General features: G+C 37.0%; 1 protein-coding gene across 2 annotated transcripts in view; it reads left to right on the top strand.

The window, feature by feature from the left end:
- RELN (reelin) overlaps positions 1 to 21,756 on the top strand; it is a 558,072-nt gene extending 536,316 nt beyond the window's left edge. For both annotated transcript variants that reach the window (XM_070787714.1, XM_070787715.1), the window contains 7 exons: positions 2,670 to 2,743; positions 3,838 to 3,999; positions 4,730 to 4,887; positions 6,928 to 7,147; positions 9,071 to 9,268; positions 9,892 to 9,990; positions 20,640 to 21,756. In XM_070787714.1, the coding sequence (XP_070643815.1) occupies positions 2,670 to 2,743; positions 3,838 to 3,999; positions 4,730 to 4,887; positions 6,928 to 7,147; positions 9,071 to 9,268; positions 9,892 to 9,990; positions 20,640 to 20,736 (1,008 nt within the window). In that variant the 3' untranslated portion in view covers positions 20,737 to 21,756. The remainder of the gene's footprint in view (positions 1 to 2,669; positions 2,744 to 3,837; positions 4,000 to 4,729; positions 4,888 to 6,927; positions 7,148 to 9,070; positions 9,269 to 9,891; positions 9,991 to 20,639) is intronic.
- The last annotated feature ends 2,062 nt before the right edge of the window (positions 21,757 to 23,818 follow it).

Below are 23,818 nucleotides of genomic sequence, written 5' to 3'. Positions count from 1 at the left end.
ATAAATGCATATTTTACTTATATAGAAAAATGAAAGAGAAGGCATAGGAGGTAATTAGTAGACAAATTAGAGAGAAAGATAAAGCACTATCGATTAATGTCTTATTGCAGAAAACACTAAAAAGGGACATTACAGAAATGCAGTTTATTACTGGATCATTTTAAAGAGACAGATCAGTTGTTCTAATGCCCTTATTTAAAAAGATGTGCTACAATGACGGTTAACAGAAAGAATCCTTATTAGCATAAATAAAAATGTGTTCGTAGCTGGGAGAAGGGGGAAATGGGGAGTTAATATGTATAGGGTTTCAGTTTTGTAAGAAGAAGAATTCCCAAGTTGAAGAAAAAAGGCAAATTTTCTGTTTTCCTCAGCTTTGTATTAAACTCTCCTTCAGAGACTGGAGGGTGAGGCAAGTCCCCCCAAATGCTACCACCCCCTCAGAACTATCCTTACCTTAGTGACATGAAGGACACTCAAAATCACATCCAGTGTTACACTACCCCTAATTCCAAGCCACGTCCTTTAAGAGTGAAGGCTTTTCCTCTCGGGCTTTTCCTCTCCCAGGCCTGCATCACACTCATATTTTTGATTAAGTTGGTTGGGGCCTCCTCTTTTGTTGCTTCTGTCAACCCAGAACTGAAGAGACTGACATTTTCTTCTCTAGCCAAGTCAATTTGTTCCTTTAAAAAAAAAAAAAAACTTGTCCCCAGAAATTTAAAAATTGAAGTGTCACTAAATCTACAACTTTAAAGTCACCATAGACTTTCTGAACACCACATGCACCACCACAGAACTGAAGAGACTGACATTTTCTTCTCTAGCCAAGTCAATTTGTTCCTTTTAAAAAAGAAAAAAAAAAAAAAAAAAACTTGTCTCCAGAAATTTAAAAATTGAAGTGTCACTAAATCTACAACTTTAAAGTCACCATAGACTTTCTGAACACCACATGCAACTTTCCTCGTTTTTCGTTTTCTCTGTACTATTTGGCACACTCGTTCTTGTCTTCTCCAGCTGGTGAAATTCTCTTTCCCCTCAGCTTCTGGGTTCTCTGCTGCTTCTCCTCTTACCTTCTTAATAGTTACGTCTATCTCCTTTTTGGCTCTTCTTCCCTCAACCCTCTAAATATCAGCATTTCTTAGTACTTCTCCCAGGCTTTCCTCTCTCTTCATAGACATTCTCACTATTGAGAACTTCATTCATCCTCTGGCTTCAAGTATCATATCTTTAAGGGCAACTCTAAAATTTGCATATCCAACCTTGACTGGCTCATCAACATTTAATTCAGTACTTTTAATAGCCTGTATACTTTTCTACACATTTGAATTATTGGCACCTCAACTCAACATGTTGAGTTGAACTTCCTATCTTCCCACTTCTGCCAACTCCTCTCTCTGATTTTCCTATTTCTCTTGATGGCATTGCCTCTCACTTATTCACCAGCTCTAAATTTTAATTTAGTCTTTGATTTATCATTTTTCACGTCTAATTAGTTACTCCATCCTTTTAATTCTAATTCCCTGTATTCCTGACACCCATCCCATCTCCTCTCTGCACGGTTACCACCTTCATTCTGGGCCTCATTAAATCAGTAGTCCACTGAGTAGTCTTTTCCTGTCTAATCTCTCTCCACTTCACATGTCTTCAGCAGCACAGATTGATCCTTACAAAGCATAGCTTTGATACATCATTCTACTGCTCATTGATGAATTCTTTTCTTTTTTTAATTGAAATATATTTGACATATGGCAATGTGTAAATTTAAGTCATACAGCATGTTGATTTGATACATTTATATATTATAATACAGTTGCCACAAAAGTGGTAGTTAGCACCTGTATCACATCACATAATTATTATTTCTGTTTGTAGTTGGAATAATTCAGCTCTCCAACTTCTGAAGAATTATTTTCTCACCCACTTAATCAAATTCAACCTCTCCTTCCTATGAAGCACCAAAGCATTTTATTTTTTTCTGGTTTCCATTTCCACTGCTGGAATACACTTTGTATTCTCTCTCTGAAACCACAGTTGTTTATGGATAAGCATATAGTATGAAGTTTATAGCACCAACCTTCCCTAGTGTCAGCACTGAAATAGGACTTGTTCATTGAGCAGATGATTAGAACTTAAATTTGAATCACCAAGTCTTTATAGCATTTATGCACTGTCGATGATTCAAGCATTTAATTGCACATGATATGGAATACTTTTATCTACATGGAAGTGGAAAAAACTAGGAATAAATATTAAGTAATTAAAAATTACTATTTTTAATTACATATAAAAATGTAATGGTAGCATCAAGGAAGTTAGTAAATGAATGAAACTATCTTGAACCAGTGATACTTTGTTTCTTTCCATTAGTTCTCCTAATACTACTTTCCTTTTGACCAATTTATCTTCCCCAAATTTACAATTAGTATGTTATTACTAATTAGGTAAATATAAATAGTAATTTTTAACCTTAATTCTCATCTCCTTGCAAAATGGTATGACTTGTACAAAACTCAAAAGAACGCCTTCTTGGTGTCTGGCAGGCTGCTCTGTAAAAGCTTCTCCAAATACTTCTTGGTTACTTATATAGTCATAATGAGGAGAGATGGGAGTTCTTGTTAATGATAGGCATTATTTAATCTTGCTGACACATATCAATTATCTGTTTGTTTTAGATTGTGGTGGGTTGTGAAGCCACTTCTTGTGGTGACCTTCATTCCGTAATGTTGGAATACACTAAGGATGCAAGGTTTGTGAAATCACTTTTTACATTTCCTCCAAATGTGTATATACAATTCAAATGGTTGTCTGTTTTTAAGGCAACTGCTTACAGGGAAGCATTCTTATGTATTAGAAGTGGCAGTTAATTGTATGCATGTAAAAATGTTATTTGTATAAAATTCACAATGTATCTTATTTTCAATTTTTCCTTCAAACCAAGAAAAATCAATTTCATGCTAGGCTGCAGCCAACAGATTTTGTATTTTAAACTAAGACACTATATTTGTCCTCAAAGTAGAACTCTTTTTTATTTATGTTGTTTGTTTTCAACCAACCCTAATAAAAATATAAATCAGTGAAAGATCTGATTATGCTTTAGCTAAAGTCACATCCCCTAAAGCATAGTAGCACTGTTGACTATAAGTCTGACTTAGTGCAGTTACCTCTTTAGGGTGTCTGTAGGCCTGCCTCCCACCACCACTTTGAAAAATGAATTATAGTAAAGAAGGCAATGGCACCCCACTCCAGTACTCTTGCCTGGAAAATCCCACGGATGGAGGAGCCTGGTAGGCTGCAGTCCATGGGGTCGCTGGGAGTCAGATACGACTGAGCAACTTCACTTTCACTTCTCACTTTCATGCATTGGAGAAGGAAATGGCACCCCACTCCAGTGTTCTTGCCTGGAGAATCCCAGGGATGGGGGAGCCTGGTGGGCTGCCTCTATGGGGTCGCACAGAGTCGGACACGACTGAATCGACTTAGCAGCAGCAGTAGCAGCAGCAACAAAGTTTGGGTAGACAGAGAATTTTGTCAGTCAACTCCAGGTATAGTTCTTGTAGCAATATCAGGGAGAAGAAGCCACTAGAGTCAGCTCTGTACCTGCTATTATTTTATTCTGTCATCTGTAACTATGTTAATGTGCTTATAAAGAGTTAGGGTATATTTTATTTGAAATAATTTTCAATTTTTCTTTTTATTATATGTAATTATATATATGTACATATGAAATTTATATTAAAATTTCTTAATTTAACCCAATCATTAAGCATTACCTTGACATGAGACAGATGTCTACTGCAGCCTCTGAAGAGCTATCTAATGCAGCCTCTCTGGTTTTTGCAGGTCCGATTCCTGGCAGCTCGTTCAGACCCAATGCCTTCCTTCCTCTTCAAACAGCATTGGCTGCTCCCCCTTCCAGTTCCATGAAGCCACCATCTACAATGCTGTCAACAGCTCCAGCTGGAAGAGAATCACCATCCAGCTGCCTGATCATGTCTCCTCCAGGTAGGCTGCATACTTAGGTAAACTGTGTGGATGACCTGTGAGTCTCTGCAGAGCTCATACAGTGACTCGACAGCAACTGATAAAAGGAGTCTAGACTTTTAGTTATAGCCCTAGTCCCCTCTCTCCTCATCTCCCCGCTCTTCTCACTGTCCCATGCCCCTAAATGGAAACTCCATGTGCCCATAAGAAATAGGATTCTTCTTTGTAAACAATTCACAGACCTCAAATTTTCTTTTAATTAAATACCACAGCACACACCAATCTCAGTCACAGCCCTTGAGTGAAAAACGTCCCAGGACTTGGACTTGGCACCACAACTGCCCCAGTGTTCGATGCTCCCAGAGGCTCTGCTGTTCCCCCCACAACCAGTGCCCACTGGGGTGTGCCAGGCTGATCGGGTTATATTGAATTGCAGGGTAAATATAACAGAGCACAGTCTTCCTAGAGTAGCATTTATTTTCCCCAAAGATTTGCAAATGACACACCACTGTAGGAAAAATGGATATGGGCTTATTATGGAATAGAACAGGAAATATACATAAATTTTTGAGGAATTTTGTGGGTTTACTTCCAGAATCTGAGGGGTACAAGTTCACTCACTTCTGCCAATTGGATGCTTTGGGGGAAAGTTTTAGAAGCCCTTTTCTTGGAAATAGCCCCTATCTCCAGAGACTAGAGGCTGGACACACCCATGGGCAATAACAGCCTCCTGAATCCCTTCTGCTTTCAGTGCAACACAGTTCCGCTGGATCCAGAAGGGCGAAGAAACAGAGAAGCAGAGCTGGGCAATCGATCACGTGTACATCGGAGAGGCTTGCCCCAAGCTCTGCAGTGGGCACGGATACTGCACCACCGGTGCCGTCTGCATCTGCGATGAAAGTTTCCAAGGTCAGAATCCTGTTTTGTTGTTCTTGACCCAGGAGACTATAGGGTTCTCCTCATCTCAACATGTGTGCAAAGGCCACTAGGGAATGGATAGAAACTCTGGCCTGAGGGATTTGAGATAGATGATGCACTCTTTGATCATGACTTATTTACCTCGGGGATGAATTATGAAGGATAATTTTATGCTATATTCCTTGAATTTTTTAAAATGCAGATTTTATCCACCCCACTAAGATATTCTATAGTACCTTACATTCTCCAACTTCCACATGAGTCCTTGCCCCAGCCTGTACCTTCCACACTTGATTTTTGCTCTGGGCCTCTCTCCTTCCCTGCCTGGCTGCCTGTCCCCAGACACTGGACCAATATTCTTTCTTCCTCGGCCTCTCCCAGGGGCAGCAGCCCCTGGCCTCCCAAGATGGAGCTGACAATTCAAAATGTTCTGTTTCCCAGGTCTCTTCGTCACATACACATACAGAAAAACCTTCATAACTCAAAAAATACACTTTTACTGCTTGAGTTTCTAGAGGCTGACGATGCATTTGGGGCAAAGTATCTACTCAACTGCTGAGATCCCAGGAGGTTGCTTTGTCAGTCCTGTTTGAAAGCCTGCAGCCCTGCTTTCCTTTGATGAAATGTTTCTCACAGGTTTCAGCCTCTATGTTACAAAGTTCACTGTATCCAATTACTATTACATCCTCAGAGCCTAATTCTTGACAAAGAGCAATGCACAGTAAACTTTTTTTTACTGAACCTTTACATTGCCTTATGCTTTACTGTTTACACAAGTATCCTCCCATGCATTCAGCAGAGTCATTTAGTACTTATGATACCCACCCCCATAAATTAACTATGGTTAATGTCACGGTTATCGCTTTATAGGTAAAGACACTGAGGGGAGCATAAGTGACTTCCCTAATAGTACATGTCGGAAAGAAGACCAGAACCCCAGGTAGTTCTTTCCAGTCAGTCTCTATGTCTCTCAGAGATGAGAGATTTATCCAAAGAGGATCAGAATTAGCTTCTCCCAAGTGTACAATGCAAGAACCCATAGATTTGGACTCTGGAGTAGAATCTACTTAGCTTTCTTGATGGATGCTATTTCCTTGCCTCCAAATGAAATGAGTATGATAAATGTAGACTGCTGCACATCTCTGATGTTAGAAATTCTTAGCCGCTGTCTTCTTCCCCTGGTCGTCTTATTGCTGAGACCAGCTGGATCTGTCCATGTGTTAGCTAGAGAATTTGAACTTTTAGGCAAATGAACAACTCAGCTGTCTCACTAGGAGTCCTGGGTGTCTAGAATTTGCCTTTTTCTCTGATCCAGCAGAACTGTGAGCTTTTGATTTTGAGTTATTTTAGACATTGAGAAAAGTTGTGCTTTTCCAGTCAAGGAAAAAATGTAGAGACATACACATTTGCTAAAGTAGTGCCTTCCTTAAATGCCTGTATTGCAGCTCTGTTATCTCTGAGAAACACTTCCAGTTTATCATTCCTGTATTTATTCCAACTTCATTGTGGAATATTTTGTATGTACTCAGTATTATGCTAGGTACTAGAATCCAACAATGAATAAAATATAGACTCTGTTCTCAAGAATCAACTATGAGAGCTAGAGGGAGAACAAGAACATGACTTCTTTCCTGCTATTTTCTTATCATGCTAGGGAAAAATAAATTATGTTGCCTCTCATGCCAGGGTGAGAGCTCCCTTCTAAGACCCATGGCTGGTAACCATGCAAGCCCAGCCAGACGCTGTGTTTTTTTAACAATGGGCTTACACCAGTACTAAGTACATTAGCACCTACCTATTTTAGTAAATATCAACTCAAAGATAATATGACTTTTTAGCAACATAAGCCAATAATTGCTGAAATAAAAGAGAAATATTTATCTCTAGGAATCTATATCTGCTTGGTATTTTGTCATTCTTACAAGTAAATCTGACATTGATCGGATTAAATGTGAAATTGAATGCTTGTTCATAATCTTTGATGATTCTGCTTGTTCCAGCTAATTTTTGCAACTATTCATTTCCCTCTAGGCGATGACTGCTCTATTTTCAGTCATGACCTTCCCAGTTACATTAAAGATAATTTTGAGTCGGCAAGAGTCACTGAGGCAAACTGGGAAACTATTCAAGGTGGAGTGATAGGAAGTGGCTGTGGGCAGCTGGCACCCTATGCCCATGGGGACTCGCTCTATTTTAATGGCTGTCAGATAAGGCAAGCGGCCACCAAACCTCTGGATCTCACTCGAGCAAGGTAAAAAAACTCCTGTGTTGTAGTTCAGATACAGAATCAGTCACAAGCACATCACTGTCCATTGTTAGATATGATCATGAATTTCATGGCACAGGTGTCACTAAGCAGCAGAAACTTAATATCAGCTGAATTTGGTATGAGAAAGTATATGTTTTCACAACTCAGAATTATGATTTGCTTAAATTTAGTATAGAGTTACCTTGTGAGTGGTGGTAACATAGGCATAAGCTTAGAGAAATGGCCAAATATAAAAAATAGAGAAGTGTATCACAGTAACACAGTGCTATAGGTCAGTTGTATATCAATAAAGTTGAAAAAGTAAATAATTGGTTATGAATAATCTATATAGATAATTTAATGTGGACCATATGCAACCACGTAAATACAAATATGAGTGTGAAGATTTATAGTAATGAAGCATACATAGTCCTATGTTTAGCATGCTGCTACTGCTAAGTTACTTCAGTCATGTCCGACCCTGTGCAACCCATAGACGGCAGCCCACCAGGCTCCCCCGTCCCTGGAATTTTCCAGGCAAGAACATTAGAGTGAGTTGCCATTTCCTTCTCCAATGCATGAAAGTGAAAAGTGAAAGTGAAGTCGCTCAGTCGTGTCCGACTCTTAGCCACCCCATGGACTGCAGCCCACCAGGCTCCTCCGTCCATGGAATTTTCCAGGCAAGAGTACTGGAGTGGGGTGCCGTTGCCTTCTCCATATTTAGCATGCTGCTGCTGCTGCTAAGTCGCTTCAGTTGTGTCCGACTCTGTGCGACCCCATAGACAGCAGCCCACCAGGCTCCCCCGTCCCTGGGATTCTCCAGGCAATAACACTGGAGTAGGTTGCCATCTCCTTCTACATTTTTAGCATATGTAGCTACAAATGGAAATGGAAGATTGATGGTTGGATAAATGGGAACTTTAAAAGTTCACACAGTTTAGGAACTGCATGCTAATGTAGAATAGAGAAGACAAAGGAAAAGAGACCCAGGAGGGTTGAATTTTTTTCCCCACCTGCCCTTCCAGCTCTGCCCCTAAGCCAGAGCAAACACAGCTTTTTGTCTGCCATACAAGTAACTTTGCTTTAAATTGATTAGTGCATTTACAGGTTTAAGTCTAGCAGTTTATTTGACCACCTATTAATCACTCTGTTAATCACTCAGGAATTTTATTAATCACTTTAGGAATCTTATAAAGATAGATTTCCTGTGTTTAAAAACTATATCTTCTAAGGGCAAGGATGCCTGTGAGAAGCACATCAAACACAACAGCAGACATGGTCCAGAGCCTGCATGTCTAACTCAGTTTTCCCTCTTCTCTGATCTCCAAACATCTTTTCCTAAAATAAACATGATTTATCCTTGTCCAGATTCTGTTCAGCTTGAAGCTATTTATAAAAAGCATATAGCATAGAGGCACAGTTCTTGAGTCACTAGCCTATTGTGTTCTCCCTTTGCCTGGCCAAGAAGTAAAGCCATTCTTTCCTTCTCCATCATAAAAAGCATATAGAGTAAATAGTATGGCTTTATTTCTTTTCTCTTCCATGTCCTCAGCTGCCTATTTGGCTGATATCACCTTGAAGAAAACAGAAGGTGTTTCAGGAGAAATGTTCTAAAAAGATTTCTAACATCAAAGGAAGAAAAAAGATCTTTGAAAGTCAGAATTGTTTTCTCTGTGTAGAACACCAGCCTTCCAAGCTTATTTTTCATATGTATGATGTAAAAGATAGTATAAATAAATTTTGTTATTTATATGACTTAGTCATAAGACTGGATGCTTCTATTTTTACCATATTATGAACTTGAAAATTACAGAACTTAGAAACAAGAAAGATAAAAAAAATAAAGTATAACTCCTTGAATACTACCTGACTTTTGTTTAAAAATGAATTCTCCTGTGGTTTGTTTGTTTTTTTTTTTTTTTTCAGCAAAATCATGTTTGTTTTGCAAATTGGGAGCACATCACAGACAGACAGCTGCAACAGTGACCTGAGTGGCCCCCACGCCGTGGACAAGGCCGTGCTGCTGCAGTACAGTGTCAACAATGGGATCACCTGGCATGTCATCGCACAGCACCAGCCAAAGGACTTCACCCAAGCTCAGAGGGTGTCCTATAACGTCCCCCTGTAAGTGCCCAGAAAGGAAAATCAACAGTGTGTGATGAAGTTATTTGAACAAACACCACAAAGTCAGTGGTGGCAGAACCAAGACTAACTAATCCAGATATCCAAAGTTGTGTTACTGTTTCCTGTTGGGACAACTGACAAAACTTGGAGCCAGGAATAAGAGCAAGAGGGAACAGAGAAAAACAATTAAATACCAAGGTGCTTTGTGCATATTTCCCTCCCAGTAATGTGTTTCTAGTCCTTTAGAAGACAACATTTTAAATCTCTTGCTGGGTACACTGATTTGAGAATTTGCTGAGGATAGGTAGGTTTGTCAGTTTTGCCTGGCATGGTACCCTAGTGTCTAGCATCTAACCCATCACACAGAAGGTACATCCCATTTGTTGACTGAAGATGCAGCTCTTCCAGGTCCTAGTGGAACAAGGGGAAGAAATGAGAGAAATGTAGAAGGATTGCAAATCCTTGAGTAGCCAATAAAATGTGTTGCTGCTTAGAAGAATACTGTGACCTAAGCAAATCTAAATTCCATACCCAAAGTTCTGTTGATTTAGAGTAGCCTATTGTATTTACCAGAAAGTTCTCTCTTTTCTAGTGTTTGACCTGTCTTCTTATCTGCAACCTAGGGAGGCACGGATGAAAGGAGTTTTATTGCGCTGGTGGCAGCCACGCCACAATGGAACAGGTCATGATCAATGGGCTTTGGACCATGTGGAGGTCGTGCTGTGAGTATCTGATATATAACATCTCATGTCCATTTCAGAAAGGTTTGAAATTCCTTTGCTATGGCATGCTCCTTAATTCAGTAAGAATTGTTCCTGATGAGAAACCCCTACAGGATCACTTTGGCTTCCACTCTTCCACAACTGCAAACTATAGCTCTAGTCAACAAGTGATATTACAAGGCCCCGAGTATAACTTAATGTACCTTAGAAAACTTCAGTAAGTAACAGTTTGTATAACAGTTTGACAATATTAATTCAATGAGATCAAACGGAAGTCTCCAGGTAAATGGAATCAGTGCCTTCATGAAGTCTGGGTTGCCTTATAAAATGGAATGACATCCTGAAAAGAAAAAGGATCTGTGCTGGTCGATGTGCAGAGAATCACTAGTTCATGTGCCTGATTACAAACACCTGTCCAAGCCACAGATGCCCGGGGCATTCTTCCATTTAGTGACATGGTCAAAACCAGAACAAAGAATTTGGTTTCAGATTCCTCGTGATTTTAATCCTAGCACCTAAGAAGTCAAGGGTGCCCCCTCCATGGTTTCTCCCATAGAATAAGGTTGTCAGCACTCTCAACTAGCTGGGTTGACTGTTCCACAGAGAGATGACTTGCTTTTTCTCTAACAATCTAGTTCCTGTAGAACTGGAATGCTTATGTCTCGGCGGGTTCGGACTGATGGCTCCAAGTGGTTGGCAAGGAGAGGCGAATCTTCTCGGTAGATAGGTTCAAATGTTCATTCTGTTTACCAAATAGAAAATGAAATCAGCCCTTTGGCTGATTTCAGTCATTTTGAAAGCAAATTTAAATGATTAATTGGTAGGAAACCTACCAGATTTGTTTTCTTTCAATCATAGCCATGAGCTGAATTTTTCAGTCTTGAGTTAGTCCTTGTCCTAGTTTTCACTGAGGCACCTGCTTGCATGGCATCCATATCAACCCCCAGATCCAAGAGCAACCCAGTCCCTACACAAGCTCCCACTGCGCTCTGCTGCTTTGGACCACTTGCTGGGCTCTGCCTCCATATGAGAAGGTTGATGTTTATAGTAATAGTCCAGACTCAGTTGACTCCGTATAATGAGGCTGATGTTTCACTTAGATTTTGATCTCCTCAGACTGCCTTATGCCAGGAGACTAGACTAAGCTGGGCTCTAAAATGAATGATTTTTGGTAAGGTCAGAGAGAGCAAGATATCCAGACAAACCAAAAACCAACCCTACATCCATTCTTCCCTGGCTACTTTCCTTTCAAAGGAGCGCTTCTCAATCTGATTGAACATGAGATACACTTAAGAGCTTTTGGAAGCATCAATATGTGTCCCAGTGCCCATACCCATCCCTATGGATGGTGTGATTTAAACTGATCTGCAGTGAGACCTGAGCATCAGTCTTTTTTAAAAGCACCTCAGTTCATTCTAATAAACTGCTTGAGAATCAGATTTAGAATTAGTAACTACTTGTTGTCTTTCAAGTCTCTCTCCCAGACAGTTTACATTAATGGAGCTTCCTATCCCTGACAAAGCATTACCAACTTTTATGAAAAGTTCAAAATTTGACAGTCCTCAATAGAAGGCAGGGTGCTAATACTGACCTTGGGTGGATATAACAAATCTTACATGTCATGTGTTTGAATAGATATTTCTTCTCCTCCCACCCAGCCGAGCAATTGCAGTTATCCATTTTGGATTTCAAAGGCTTATCATCACCACAGTTCCTTCCCACAGACTAAAATTAAAGAGTAGGTGGGTCAGAAGTACAAATATACTCCCTGGTATGAAATAACCCCTTCACAACTCGGGAGTCAAATTGGAGGTGACCTGCTGCCTCAAAGGTTCACATCATACAGTTCCCAAGGGAACCTTCTGGTATACCTGGCATTGGTATTAATTTTTATAAGCAGCTGCCAGCTTCATGATATTCTCGTGATATTATTACAAGAATCAACCTAGTGTTTCTGGTATTTTCTGGAGCAATAATCTGCATTTGTAAAGACTTTACTTTTATTCCGTCTCCAGAATTTTAGTACTTTGAAGAATTTATTACTTACCAGCCACCTGTCTGCTCTTACTCTGTATGATTTTCTCAGAGTCTCAGGAGACTAAAACATTCTGAATGAGAAAAGGTCATTGCCTCACATGCAGAGTATTACATGACTTGAGTTTTATTCAGAGTCTTCTTTTCAGTGAATGATTTTAAATTATAACTTTATACATGTAACCATAAAATTTTACATATTGATAAACATATGTATACATTATTATATGTTAAAATTTGTTAAAACTAAAGGAGTTACTTTGTTTTCCTTCTTTTTCAGAAGGAAGAAATATTTCATAAAGTTGAGTTTAATCAATAAGTTGTTTTAAAAATACCAAAGAAATTATCTTTTTAGAACTATATTTTTGATTTTTTGCTTTTGTATTAGGATTTAATATGTCCATACCACTGTATTCTTTTAAACTATGTCTTTTCAGAAGAGTCACAAAAAATTTTAAGGCATTTCTAGTCAGTATGCCTTCCATAGCTCTACATAATTTTTTTTAATTCATTCATTTAATGAGCTTAAAATTAAAGTTCCAGATGATTCAGAAAAATAAAATAATTTTTCCAAATGTCTTTCAAGCAGATAAAACACAAAGAAACCAGCCAAGGTTCATGTCACAGTTCACAAATATTACTAATTATATCTTTGCTGCAGCAGATGTATTTTTAGAAATAGGTGAAATACTCCCATAAAGCCCTATTAAATTCAAAATCTCATCCTAATTAATTATACTTTTGTATAATAACAGTTATATAAACTAAGATTGTTGGTTTTCTAAGTGTGGCAGGAACAGGAGGCTGAGGTGCATACCTAAAGAGATACAAGCCCTACCTAATTGAACACTGCAAATAGGGCAACTGATATGTTTTTTGCAACCAATGGTTGGAGGTATACATTTTTAGAATATATTTTCTTTTCTGAGTAAAGATTGGCCCTAATATAGCTTTATTACCATAGTTTAGCTCTTTTGCATGTGCACTAAGGACACATGCTAAAAACTCCGAGAAAGAAAACCCGTGGTCACGCATGGTATCTTGAGTCTAACCTCAGTACTGCCCGTATTAGTGAGAAGATACATGAGTTTGATGAGAAAAAAAAAAAATGGAGCACTTTTGAAAATATTTCAAGGTTTAGGAGTGCATCCTAAATGAACAAGATACAGAACATATTTTTAATTTAATAGTTTAATTCTAAAATACTCCATCCAGAAGGATTTGAGTTTCATAAATATGGATATACAGAATAAGCCCCACACCATAAAGATAAAAAACACCGTTCTGGCATTTAACAAGCGAAGTCACTTATGCCTTATGCTTGTTTGAGAGTGTAATCTCCCCACTCTGATGATTTTTTCAATAAAACCTGTACATGAAAAGCACTTCGTGATGATTAGCCCTGGCTAATCTGCCACAGAACAGATGAACCAAATTGACAGATCACTTTTTCCCAGCCTCACTAGCTTACAAAAAGTCCTCATCTGTAAAATCTGAGTGATGTAGCGTAACACAGTCATTGACAATCAAGTGTCAGAAACCTAATTTCTCTGAATTCATTGGCTAGTGTAGAATATTTGTTTTTCCGTAAATGTTTGTGAATACATTTGGGCAGATCCCTCACAAGATCCATGCTGGTGGGGTCTTCTTAGGATAAAAGAGAATCCTTTTTTTTAACCTTTGTTGCCTGGGCACTCATCCTTCTATCCTAAGAATCTCCCTCACCCAACTATGCATTTCATTCACACATCACATTTCCTGTGTATGTGTCTTAAGTCACAACCTGTCATGTGTATGATAAAGCGGGCTGATTTTTGCATGTGTACCTTGAAAGCAAATTGCTCAGTAAAGAGTCAGCCTTTGTGAATTCAGTTACCAAAAAAGTGAATTATCACCACATTTGCTGAGAATTGAAAACCAATATGTTGCTAACTATGGTCTTAAAAGCATTTATCAGATTTTAATAATATGAGTTCCATCATGGCCATTCCCTCATGCTATTCATTATCAAGATACTGTCATATTTTTGGCACAAATGATTTATGGAGAATAACGTATTACATTTGTTGCAAAGCATATTTATCCTTCCTTAAATTTGATTGTGTTATTTGATATACAGGACTTACTATTTCTAAAAGCCCATTCCTTAATATATTCAGGAATAAGTATCTTCTAAAATGTAAATAATTGAAAAATCAAATAATAACATTTATGGTAGTTATTAAACTATTACTTTCATATTTATGCTTTATATGCAACATTTATGCCAAATGTAGTACTGTAGCTACATGTACTTTGACACATATGGTTATGAGCAAATATTGCATGTTGCATTACATAGAAAAGTTAAATATATGTATATACTAGGTATAGAAGAATAAGGAATAACTTCTTTAATTTTTATTTTCAAAAGAGATGAAAAATCGTATATTGCGTCTAAACCTGATCAGACTTTTATGAGTAATCACAGTGCTGCATGTGTTGAAAGGCATTTTTTAACTTGTGTTATATTTCATTATTTGCTGTCATTGGTTTTCTACTAGAGTAAGGTAAGTCCTCTTACTAATTCTGGGGAACTGTTTACTAAGTTTCATTGTTATTACCTATGTTAACTGAGAAATTTTGTGGAAGACCTTTGCAATTGAAAAAAAAAAACTGTGAAAGCAAAGTTATATGTAATATTGAGAAATACTGGAACACTTGAAACCTGTATCATGTAAACTCGGTGTTCAGCCAAATTGTAATAAATCTCTGATGTATACAAACAGCATAGACCAGAGTGCCAATCAGCATGCCTTCATTGGACTGCTTGACTCTGTGCCTGGGATTTTCCTAGGCGTTCTCGAAATATGAACAGTTTATAAGTTTGTTATGAGAGGAAAATGTAAATAGAAATGTGTGCACAAGAGCTATGGGCTCTGATTAAATGAGGTGTCTTTCAAAAGATCTCTTGTGCTAGAGATGATTGAGAATGCCTAGACTTCTCAAATCTATTCTGTTAATAAATGAACCAGCAAAAGGGAGTGGATTTATTCATAATATTTGTGAGTTCTAGATCCTATCCTTAGGATCTAGAAAAGGATTGGCCTTTTAGAATACGTATCTACATTTGCTCTCTAATAGGGATACTTTTGGAGAAGGCAATGGCAACCCACTCCAGTACTCTTGCCCGGAAAATCCCATGGGCATAGGAGCGTGGTAGGCTGCAGTCCATGAGGTCACTAAGAGTTGAACACGACTGAGAGACTTCACTTTCACTTTTCACTTTAATGCATTGGAGAAGGAAATGGCAACCCACTCCAGTGTTCTCGCCTGGAGAATCCCTGGGACGGCAGAGCCTGGTGGGCTGCCGTCTATGGGGTCGCACAGAGTCGGACACGACTGAAGCAACTTAGCAGGGATACTTTAAAACTTAGGAAAGAAAGTATACTTAGGTAAGACTGGTATCCTTAGGTAAGCCTTAGGTATCCTTAGGTAAGACTTCTTTAACATATGTTTACATTTGGAGATACTTTAAGCCTAGGTAAGAAGGTAAAATGGTTATCATTTGTTAAACATCTGCATATTCTGCTAGAAGTTTCATTTCCCCAAAGTACACAATATCAGATACTATTCTCATCCCCATTCAGTAGGGAAAAGAAAAATGAAGTGCTCTACATTTGTGAGATATGTGAGCCCATATTTATGTATATCCCTCCTGAAAATGCAAGGCCTTGAAAGTAAAATGTACAGCATCTTCTATGCAGGGCAGTTTAATTGATTAGTTTCAGTGGCAGTTTCCCATCTTACAATCATCAGTATTTCTCTGAAAAATAATGGCAGTCACTGGATTCTTATTTTTGCATTGATATAAAGCATTACTTATTATATCATAAGTTTTGATGAAAAATTAATTACTTAACAGTACAAATAACTAAATTTCTATGTGCTCACATTACTTTTATCAAGTCTCCACCTTCCCTATTTCCTTTAGAATCAACAACAAATCACTTAATTTTTTATAATGATAAATAACTTAAGATAGTGGCTCCAGTGAAGAATACGAGGTGAACATAGTCACTAGTTCTTGAAAAAACTTGCAATATCCATATTTCCTATGAGGGAAGCATATTATTATTCCATATGCTATTTAAAGTCCCTAAACTCCCGCAGCAATAATGGAATTTAAGTTAGCATTTCCAAGAAGTCATTGATCACTCTCGCTTCTTTCAGTGGCTTCCTCAAAATAGAAATTTTTAAATGGACCTAGTTCTATTCAGTCAAGCAAATTGATAAGTCAGGAACCATAGTTGAAATGCCTTGGAATGAATATTACCTGCTTTCATTGGAATTGTAATAAAATACTTTCTCATATTAATATTATTGCAGTGAAGAAATAAATCCTTAAAATTCCATCACACCTATAATTATTTTGCTTATAAACTAGTTTATAACTAGTTTATCTATAACTATACCTCTATATTGGAGAAGGAAATGGCAAGCCACTCCATTATTCTTGCCAGGAGAATCCCCATGGACAGAGGAGCCTGGCAGGCTACAGTCCATGGGGCTGCAAGAGTCGGACGCAACTTAAGCGACTAAACCACCACATACATCTATATATATCAAAACCAAAAATAGGCTCCCAGATCTGCTCCACACAAAAAAAAAAAAAAAAAAAGACATAATAAGCATGACATCTTTAAACTGGTTTAAAAATGTCCAGTCCCATAAATTAGATATTCTAGAAGCCACTAGTGTTTAGTAACCATGTGAGTTTATTAATGGTCCTTGAAGCAGGGAGCACTTTGGTATAGCTTCCCCTGATGCTTGATTTTCAAAAGCTTATGAACTGGAAAAAATCTGCTTTTGTTAGATTCCATTCTGTCACCAGAGATACTTAGTTTTGTAACAAAATGTTTCCAGTGTGCTTTGAAAATGTGGCCATTTCTAATGTGACTACAAAACATTAGCCATATATAACAAACATCTATTGCAAATGCTGAATGCACATCAACATTTGCAGGGATCTAAAGATATGTTACAGATGTATAAATTTATTCAAAATTAAAGGATATCCAATGAATCAAAATGCCTCCTAAAGTAAATATAAGCTCCCAAGCTGGATCTATTATCAAGGTACTAAAGATCTACAACCTGTTAATATTTATTTTTTCACTCATAAAAAATGAAGCAGGCTTCCCTGGTGGATCAGCTGTAAAGAATCCATTTGCAATGCAGGAGACATTGCAGACTTGGATCCCTGAGTTGGAAAGATCTGGAGAAGGGAATGGCAACTCACTCTAGTATTCTTGCCTGGGAAATCCCATAGATAGAGGAGCCTGGAGGGTTATACAGTCCATGAGGTCACAGAGTTGGACACGAGTTAGAAACTAAACAACAAACAGTATAAAAATGTAGAATTTAAATCAGTCCATAATAAGTAGTTATGTGGAGAAGTTGCTTTGAAGCCACACATGCACATCAACTTTTGTTCAAATGAAATGTTCCTGTGTTCCCATATATTGAGGTCACTTTCCCATCAATCTGGGTTGCATTGAGATAACTGAATATCCTAAGTGTTCTGAGTTTATCTTTTTTTTATGTAAGATATTTTAACTATTTTAAATTTTCTTTGAGTACCTTATATTTTAAATGTGTTTACAACAGAATAATTTTCATTGCTTTAACTTTGCAATTATTCCTTATAGTTAAAGAGTAATGATTTACAACAGGAATCCAATCAGTAAGTCACCAAAAGTTCAACAAACATGCCATGACCACTCAGGGTCAGGCAGGAGGCTCAGGGCTATGGTATGGGGTGGAGGGGAGTGGGGCACAGCTGCTACACCCAGAGAAGTTTAGTCAAGGGGAGCCAAGATATGAACATGAGTCATCTCCATGCAAAGCAGAAAAGGAACAGTATGAGGATTCAATGTAGGGGTGGAAACCTACTGGCAGGGGTGAGCAATAAGAAAAAAAAAAAATGTAATACTTGAAAAATAAGTAGAAATTTAGGAAGCTGCGTTGAAGATTATCCAATAAAGCAGGTGGAAGGGACTCAAGGTGAGTTTAAATAGAGATGTCTGTAAAGTATAATAAATGAAAGGACTTGAAAAAGAGTAAAATGAAATGTGTGGAGGACTTAAAATAGCTGGCAAAGTTGACTTAGATAAAAGGATTAGGAATCCTTTTTAACAAGATTAAAAATCAATGTTTGATGGACTTCCCTGGTAGCTCATATGGTAAAGCGTCTGCCTACAATGGAGGAGACCTGGGTTTGATCCCTGGGTCGGGAACATCCCCTGGAGAAGGAAATGGCAACCCACTCCAGTACTCTTGCCTGGAAAATCCCATGGATGGAGGAGCCTGGTAGGCTACAGTCCATGGGGTCGCAAAGAGTCGGACAGGACTGAGCGACTTTTTTTTCTTTCTTTGCACATTACACAAATTTCTTTGCAATTACACATTCGGTGATACTTTCTTGGTATTTATGGTTTCTCTTCAGTGGTGTTTCTTTCATAAGCAGAAAGGATGAGGAGGCTAGCTTAGGGGACCACTGTCATATAATAGCTCAGGGAAATTCAGGGAAAGAGCACACATGAAGTGTCCTAGGATGCTGGCAGGAAGACAGCTAGTTCCAGGCTAATCTTCTGTGACTTAAAGAGGTGAGAGGATTCTTTCTCCTGAAACTTGATTAGTTCAATACATTAGGTCATTGTTCTTTTTTATAACTAGACTTTACATAGGCAGCAAGTAGTACTTCTCACCACTAATAAATAATATATACATTCATTTCCTCCTCCAACTGTGACATTGAAACTGCTCAACTTGATTGATACATAGAATATTAACACATCAAGGGAATGGGGAGGACAGTCAAGCTATCTGAAAACAAAACCTGATTTTTTTTTCTCTATATATAATGTCTTCAGAGTATATTTTGTTTCCATTCTATCATTTCTAACATTTTCAGAGGATAGAAATCCAGATTGCAAGTTATTATCATTTTATTTTGTAAACTATAGATCAATGCAATGTCTTTTTATCAAGTTTTAGCACAAATGCTATTGCTTTTTGATTAACTATATCTGATAAAATTCACTTTATTTTTCAAGAGATTTTACTATAAATTTTATTTTCTAGTGATATAACATCTATAAAATCCTCTTTTAAAGGTTTCTGTATATTATAAATGTTAGTATAATATCTAGGTAAAACAATTATTTTACATCTTGCATATTTTACATCCTTGCATATTTTATTTTACATATTTTACATCTGGTCTGTTGAGCAGAAGAATACACTGCTCAGTGCAAAATTACTCTTTCCTTCCTCTGTAACCCAATGCAAATTCATATCATATTTACCTTTATGGTGAAATCACATCACATGACATTATCCTGCTCCATGCACATTTTAGGTGGTGCAGTGGTAAAGAATTCACCTGCAATGCAGGAGAAACAGGAGACGAGGGTTCGATTCCTGAGTCAGGAAGATCCCCTGGAGGAGGAAATGGCAACCCACTCCAGTATTCCTGCCTAGAAGGGCTACAATTCATGGGGTAGCAAAGAATTGGACATAACTAAGCACACAAGCAAGGAAGAAAAGACTTTAAGACAAGACAGCATTCAAGAGACTGAGTGAATTTGGAAAATACTTAGAGGCTCACTCTTAAAAAACACATTTTAATGCTATATAGAAACATGTCACTCCAGTCCGTGTGTGAAAGGAGTCTGATTCTTTTCAGTGATCTTATGGATAAGGATCCTACTTAAATTACATTTTCCATATCAGAACTTTAATAGCTATCTCTGCCAGTATCATGCATATTTTTACAGGTTCCCAAAATTCATTTTCAGTATTTTTATCAGCTTAATCTTGAGTATGTATGTATGAATGTGTGTGTTCATACATGAGGGGGATATGTGCACATAGTTTTACATCTAAACATTCACTTACACGTTCTTAGTGTTCTTATGATCTTTTTTTCAGTAGGGTGTCTCCTTCATAAGGCCATGTTCATAGAACATGACCCCAGCTGCTTACTGTTTGAGGAAGGCAGCAAAATCTGATATTCTGAGAAAAAAAAAAAATTGCTTCTTCATTTTGCCCCTGAGACTGCAGGAAATAGGAAGATCAAGCTGATTCCGAAAAGAAGTTTGTTTTTCCTTTGTTTTTGTTTCTCAAGCTTTAAATGGCAATGGTTGCTGGAAGAATCAAATTGTCCTTCCTACTTGTTAAAGATGTATGTAAATAAGGTAATAGGTATAGTACACACTTTATCTCAAATTAATTCAAGTCAGCCTTTTCAGAAAGAGTTCAAGAATAAAATTAAAAATCCAAAAACAGTTGCAGTCCACTTTTGCAATTAATCAAGAGAATTTACCATTTGTTCTGGTTCAGAGCTCATGAAAAGAAGGGGATTTCTTCAAGGCCAAAGGCAGTGAATGCAGTTGTCAACCTTTATTTCTTCTGTCCTGGGGTGATAATGGTAGCATGGCCTATAAACCCTGAGAATTTTCCAAAAAACAGCAGGGTAACTTAGGGCGTAGACTAGATTGTGCTTTCAGTGATGGAACTTACATGCTCTTTCTTTTTTCCCTCCCTGCTTCTATCCTTTCTGATTTTAACAGCACTCGCAAACAAAATTACATGATGAATTTTTCACGACAACATGGGCTCAGGCACTTCTACAACAGAAGACGAAGGTCACTTAGACGATACCCATGAAGAATCAAAAAGTTTATTTTTCCTTCCAATATGTGATGTGTTGTTTCGCATTCTTTTAAATCTCGCACTGCATCTGATATCAGGAAAACTTCTGTGAAGGACTTAGTGATTAACTGAAAGCCCTTCTCAAGACCAAGTGTATACCACTTTCCCACACTGTGAACTAATGACAAGTGACTTATTTCTCATAAGTAAATGTCTTCATGTTGATGTATCTGTGCAAATTGTGATCTGTTGTAATATCAGTTACAGTAGCAGTATTGAAAATAAGAAATAGTTTAACAGAAAAAAAAGTTTAAGCACAAAAGTTTAAGAGATTTTATGTTTAAAATGGCATTTAGTACAGTATTTAACATTCTTGGTCACAAAGCTATTTAAGTGGACTGTATTTCAGCTATGTATCATGTTTTATATGATTAAATTATCATTGTTGGTTCTTTATGTATTCTCTTCTACAATATAACACATTGACACTGTATTTACTTATTACGTTGCAATATTTTTTGCTGCTGAATTTCAGGCTACTTATATTCTATAGAAAATTCATTGAAATACCTACTCATGAAGATAGTTGTAAAGATATTGTATCTCCTTTAATATACCCCTCAAAATGTATGTTGGTTTAGCGTTGTTGTGGATAAGAAAAATGCTTGACCTTGAAATATTTTCTACTTAAAAAAATTGTGGATGAAAACCCTATCTCCCACAAAGGAGTTCCCATTTCCTTGTCTAAAAGATACTTTTAAAGTGTTCTGTGGCTGATTGACTAACAGTAAGTGCCATTTTGTGTCTGTGATAACAGAGTGATTTGTAAAACAGTGGATGTTTTCATTGTGTTCTCTTTGTGGACTGTTTTTCCTGCGGGTCATATTCATACCTTCTGATGAAGTTGTACCAACACCAGCAACGTTAGAATGGCCCTGTAGCCCTGAACTCTCTATTAACGTAACAAAAAGGTTGCATTTTAGGGTGAACCAAGCTAAAAGTCCATGCTTAAATAAAAATTATGTTCAAAAACCATTTGAAGTTCATTTGCTATTTGTGTTATTTGCTCTTTGTGTCTTTATTTGCTGTTTGTATGTAGGATTTGTAAGTCTGGGCAGGTTTGGAAAGAACAGTGTCAGATATATTTACTGGTTTTTTATTGTTCTGTCATTGATAATAGCCATTATGAAGCCACACTTTTCAATGTAGCCATTTGGTTTTCTCCTATTATTCACTCTGCAGTCACACCAAGAAAAGTCAGTAAAGAATTCTGAAAATTATTTAACTCCTGAGAATTTTGTTAGCTGCTGCCATAATGCCTAGCTCATAAGTACTCATGCATTCATTCAGCAAATATCTATTGAGTGCTTGTTATGTGACAGTGTTAAGGATTAAAAATGCTGACATTTTCCTTGCTTGTTTTTAACATCTACAAAATAATAAATACGTTAATTTTGTTGTATTTGTTGGTTTTCCAGAGGGTTAAAAATACATATATCTAGGTAAGAAAGCATTGAATGGCAGTAGTATTTCTCATTGAATACGGAAACAATAAGGGATGATCTTGCTGAAAAGTTTAGTTAAATTTTATTCTGAGTCTAGTATCAAATCCATTGTGAATCATTTCCTTGAAGATATAAAGGCCTTTTTTCTACTTAATGTAACATATGACACTTTGTATAATTTGGTGCATATGTGGTCCATAAATATTTATAACTATTGTTCTTAATTGTTGATTCTTCTTTGTTCACAAATTGTCAGATGATGGTTCACCGTTTGGTAGTATTTTGTTACATTTTTTCACTGGTATAAGAGGTTGAATTTTTCCCAAAGCCTTATCTTTGCAAGTAATTTTTGTGTGCCATAGACCTATCCCCTAAGATAAGATATTTACAATGCTCTCATCCATGTGTCTTACCCTCAGAACAGGATTTGAACTCCCCACCAATTCATCTCAAAGTTTAATAGCATACATTGGGACTTATGTCTGTTGATTTATTTAATTTGAAAACATAGTTCAAGTAGGAATTCAAGTACAGTGGACTCAACTGACTTATCTTGCTGAAGGAAACGAAGTTTAGTAACAGATAAAAATATACATTTTTATGACCAAGTTTCCATGATTTCTACACAGTTGTTTCTTATTCACCACACATTTTAATGTAAACCATACACCAATCTAATCTAAATATAGTCAATATCACTTGTATTTTACCTTTTACCTAAAAAAAAAACATGTATTACTTTTAAAATTCCCCAAACTTTCTTCCTTATGTTCCAAGGTTAAAGAAAGAATTATGGGAGATCACTTAAAACATGTATCCATTCATTTTAATGTTTTCCGGTTGGTATTTTGACAGCAAATTGTATTTTTCAGCCAGTTCCCTGATGCTAGGACATCAAGAATATTGAAAATAAGAAAATACAGTTAATACAAATCTTTGTAGAGAGCAGTTTAATATCAGTAATACCATGTTACAATATCAGTAAAAACTGCATTTGTGTATACAGCATGACCCAGTTACTTCTAGGTATTTACATAGTGAAACTCACATATATACACAAAGAAATGTGTATCAGAATGTTCACAACAGCATTATTTGTAATTGCAAATAAATAGAAGCAATCAACTGTACATCAAGAGAATGGATAAATTGTGATTTATTTGCATAATAGAATATTGTGATGAAAATGGATAAACAGTACACCCCTTAATGATAACAACAAAAGTTGCAAAATTATAAATATGATTTAATGCCATTCATCAGATCTTAAAATTTGCTAACAAATACCACATGTTGCATATGAATACATGTATAAATGGCAAAAATATAAAACCATGTGTGGTAATAGTACATACAAATTCATAACAGCAGTTACCTCAGGTGAGGAAGTAGGATCAGAGTGGGATATGTGAAAGACATTGACTGTGCCTAAAATATTTCTTTAAAAGCCAAAATAAAATATAATACAATGTTAAGGCTTGAATGAGTTATGTGTACAAATGGGCTTGTCATATTTCTGTTCTCAAGTTAGGATCTAAATACTATTGCAAAAAAAGAATAGGGAATTCCCTGGCAGTCCAGTGGCTAGGACT

Source organism: Bos indicus, chromosome 4, assembly GCF_029378745.1.
Source record: "Bos indicus isolate NIAB-ARS_2022 breed Sahiwal x Tharparkar chromosome 4, NIAB-ARS_B.indTharparkar_mat_pri_1.0, whole genome shotgun sequence".
NCBI classification, from domain to species: Eukaryota; Metazoa; Chordata; class Mammalia; order Artiodactyla; family Bovidae; genus Bos; species Bos indicus.
This window is presented reverse-complemented; position numbering and strand designations above follow the sequence as displayed.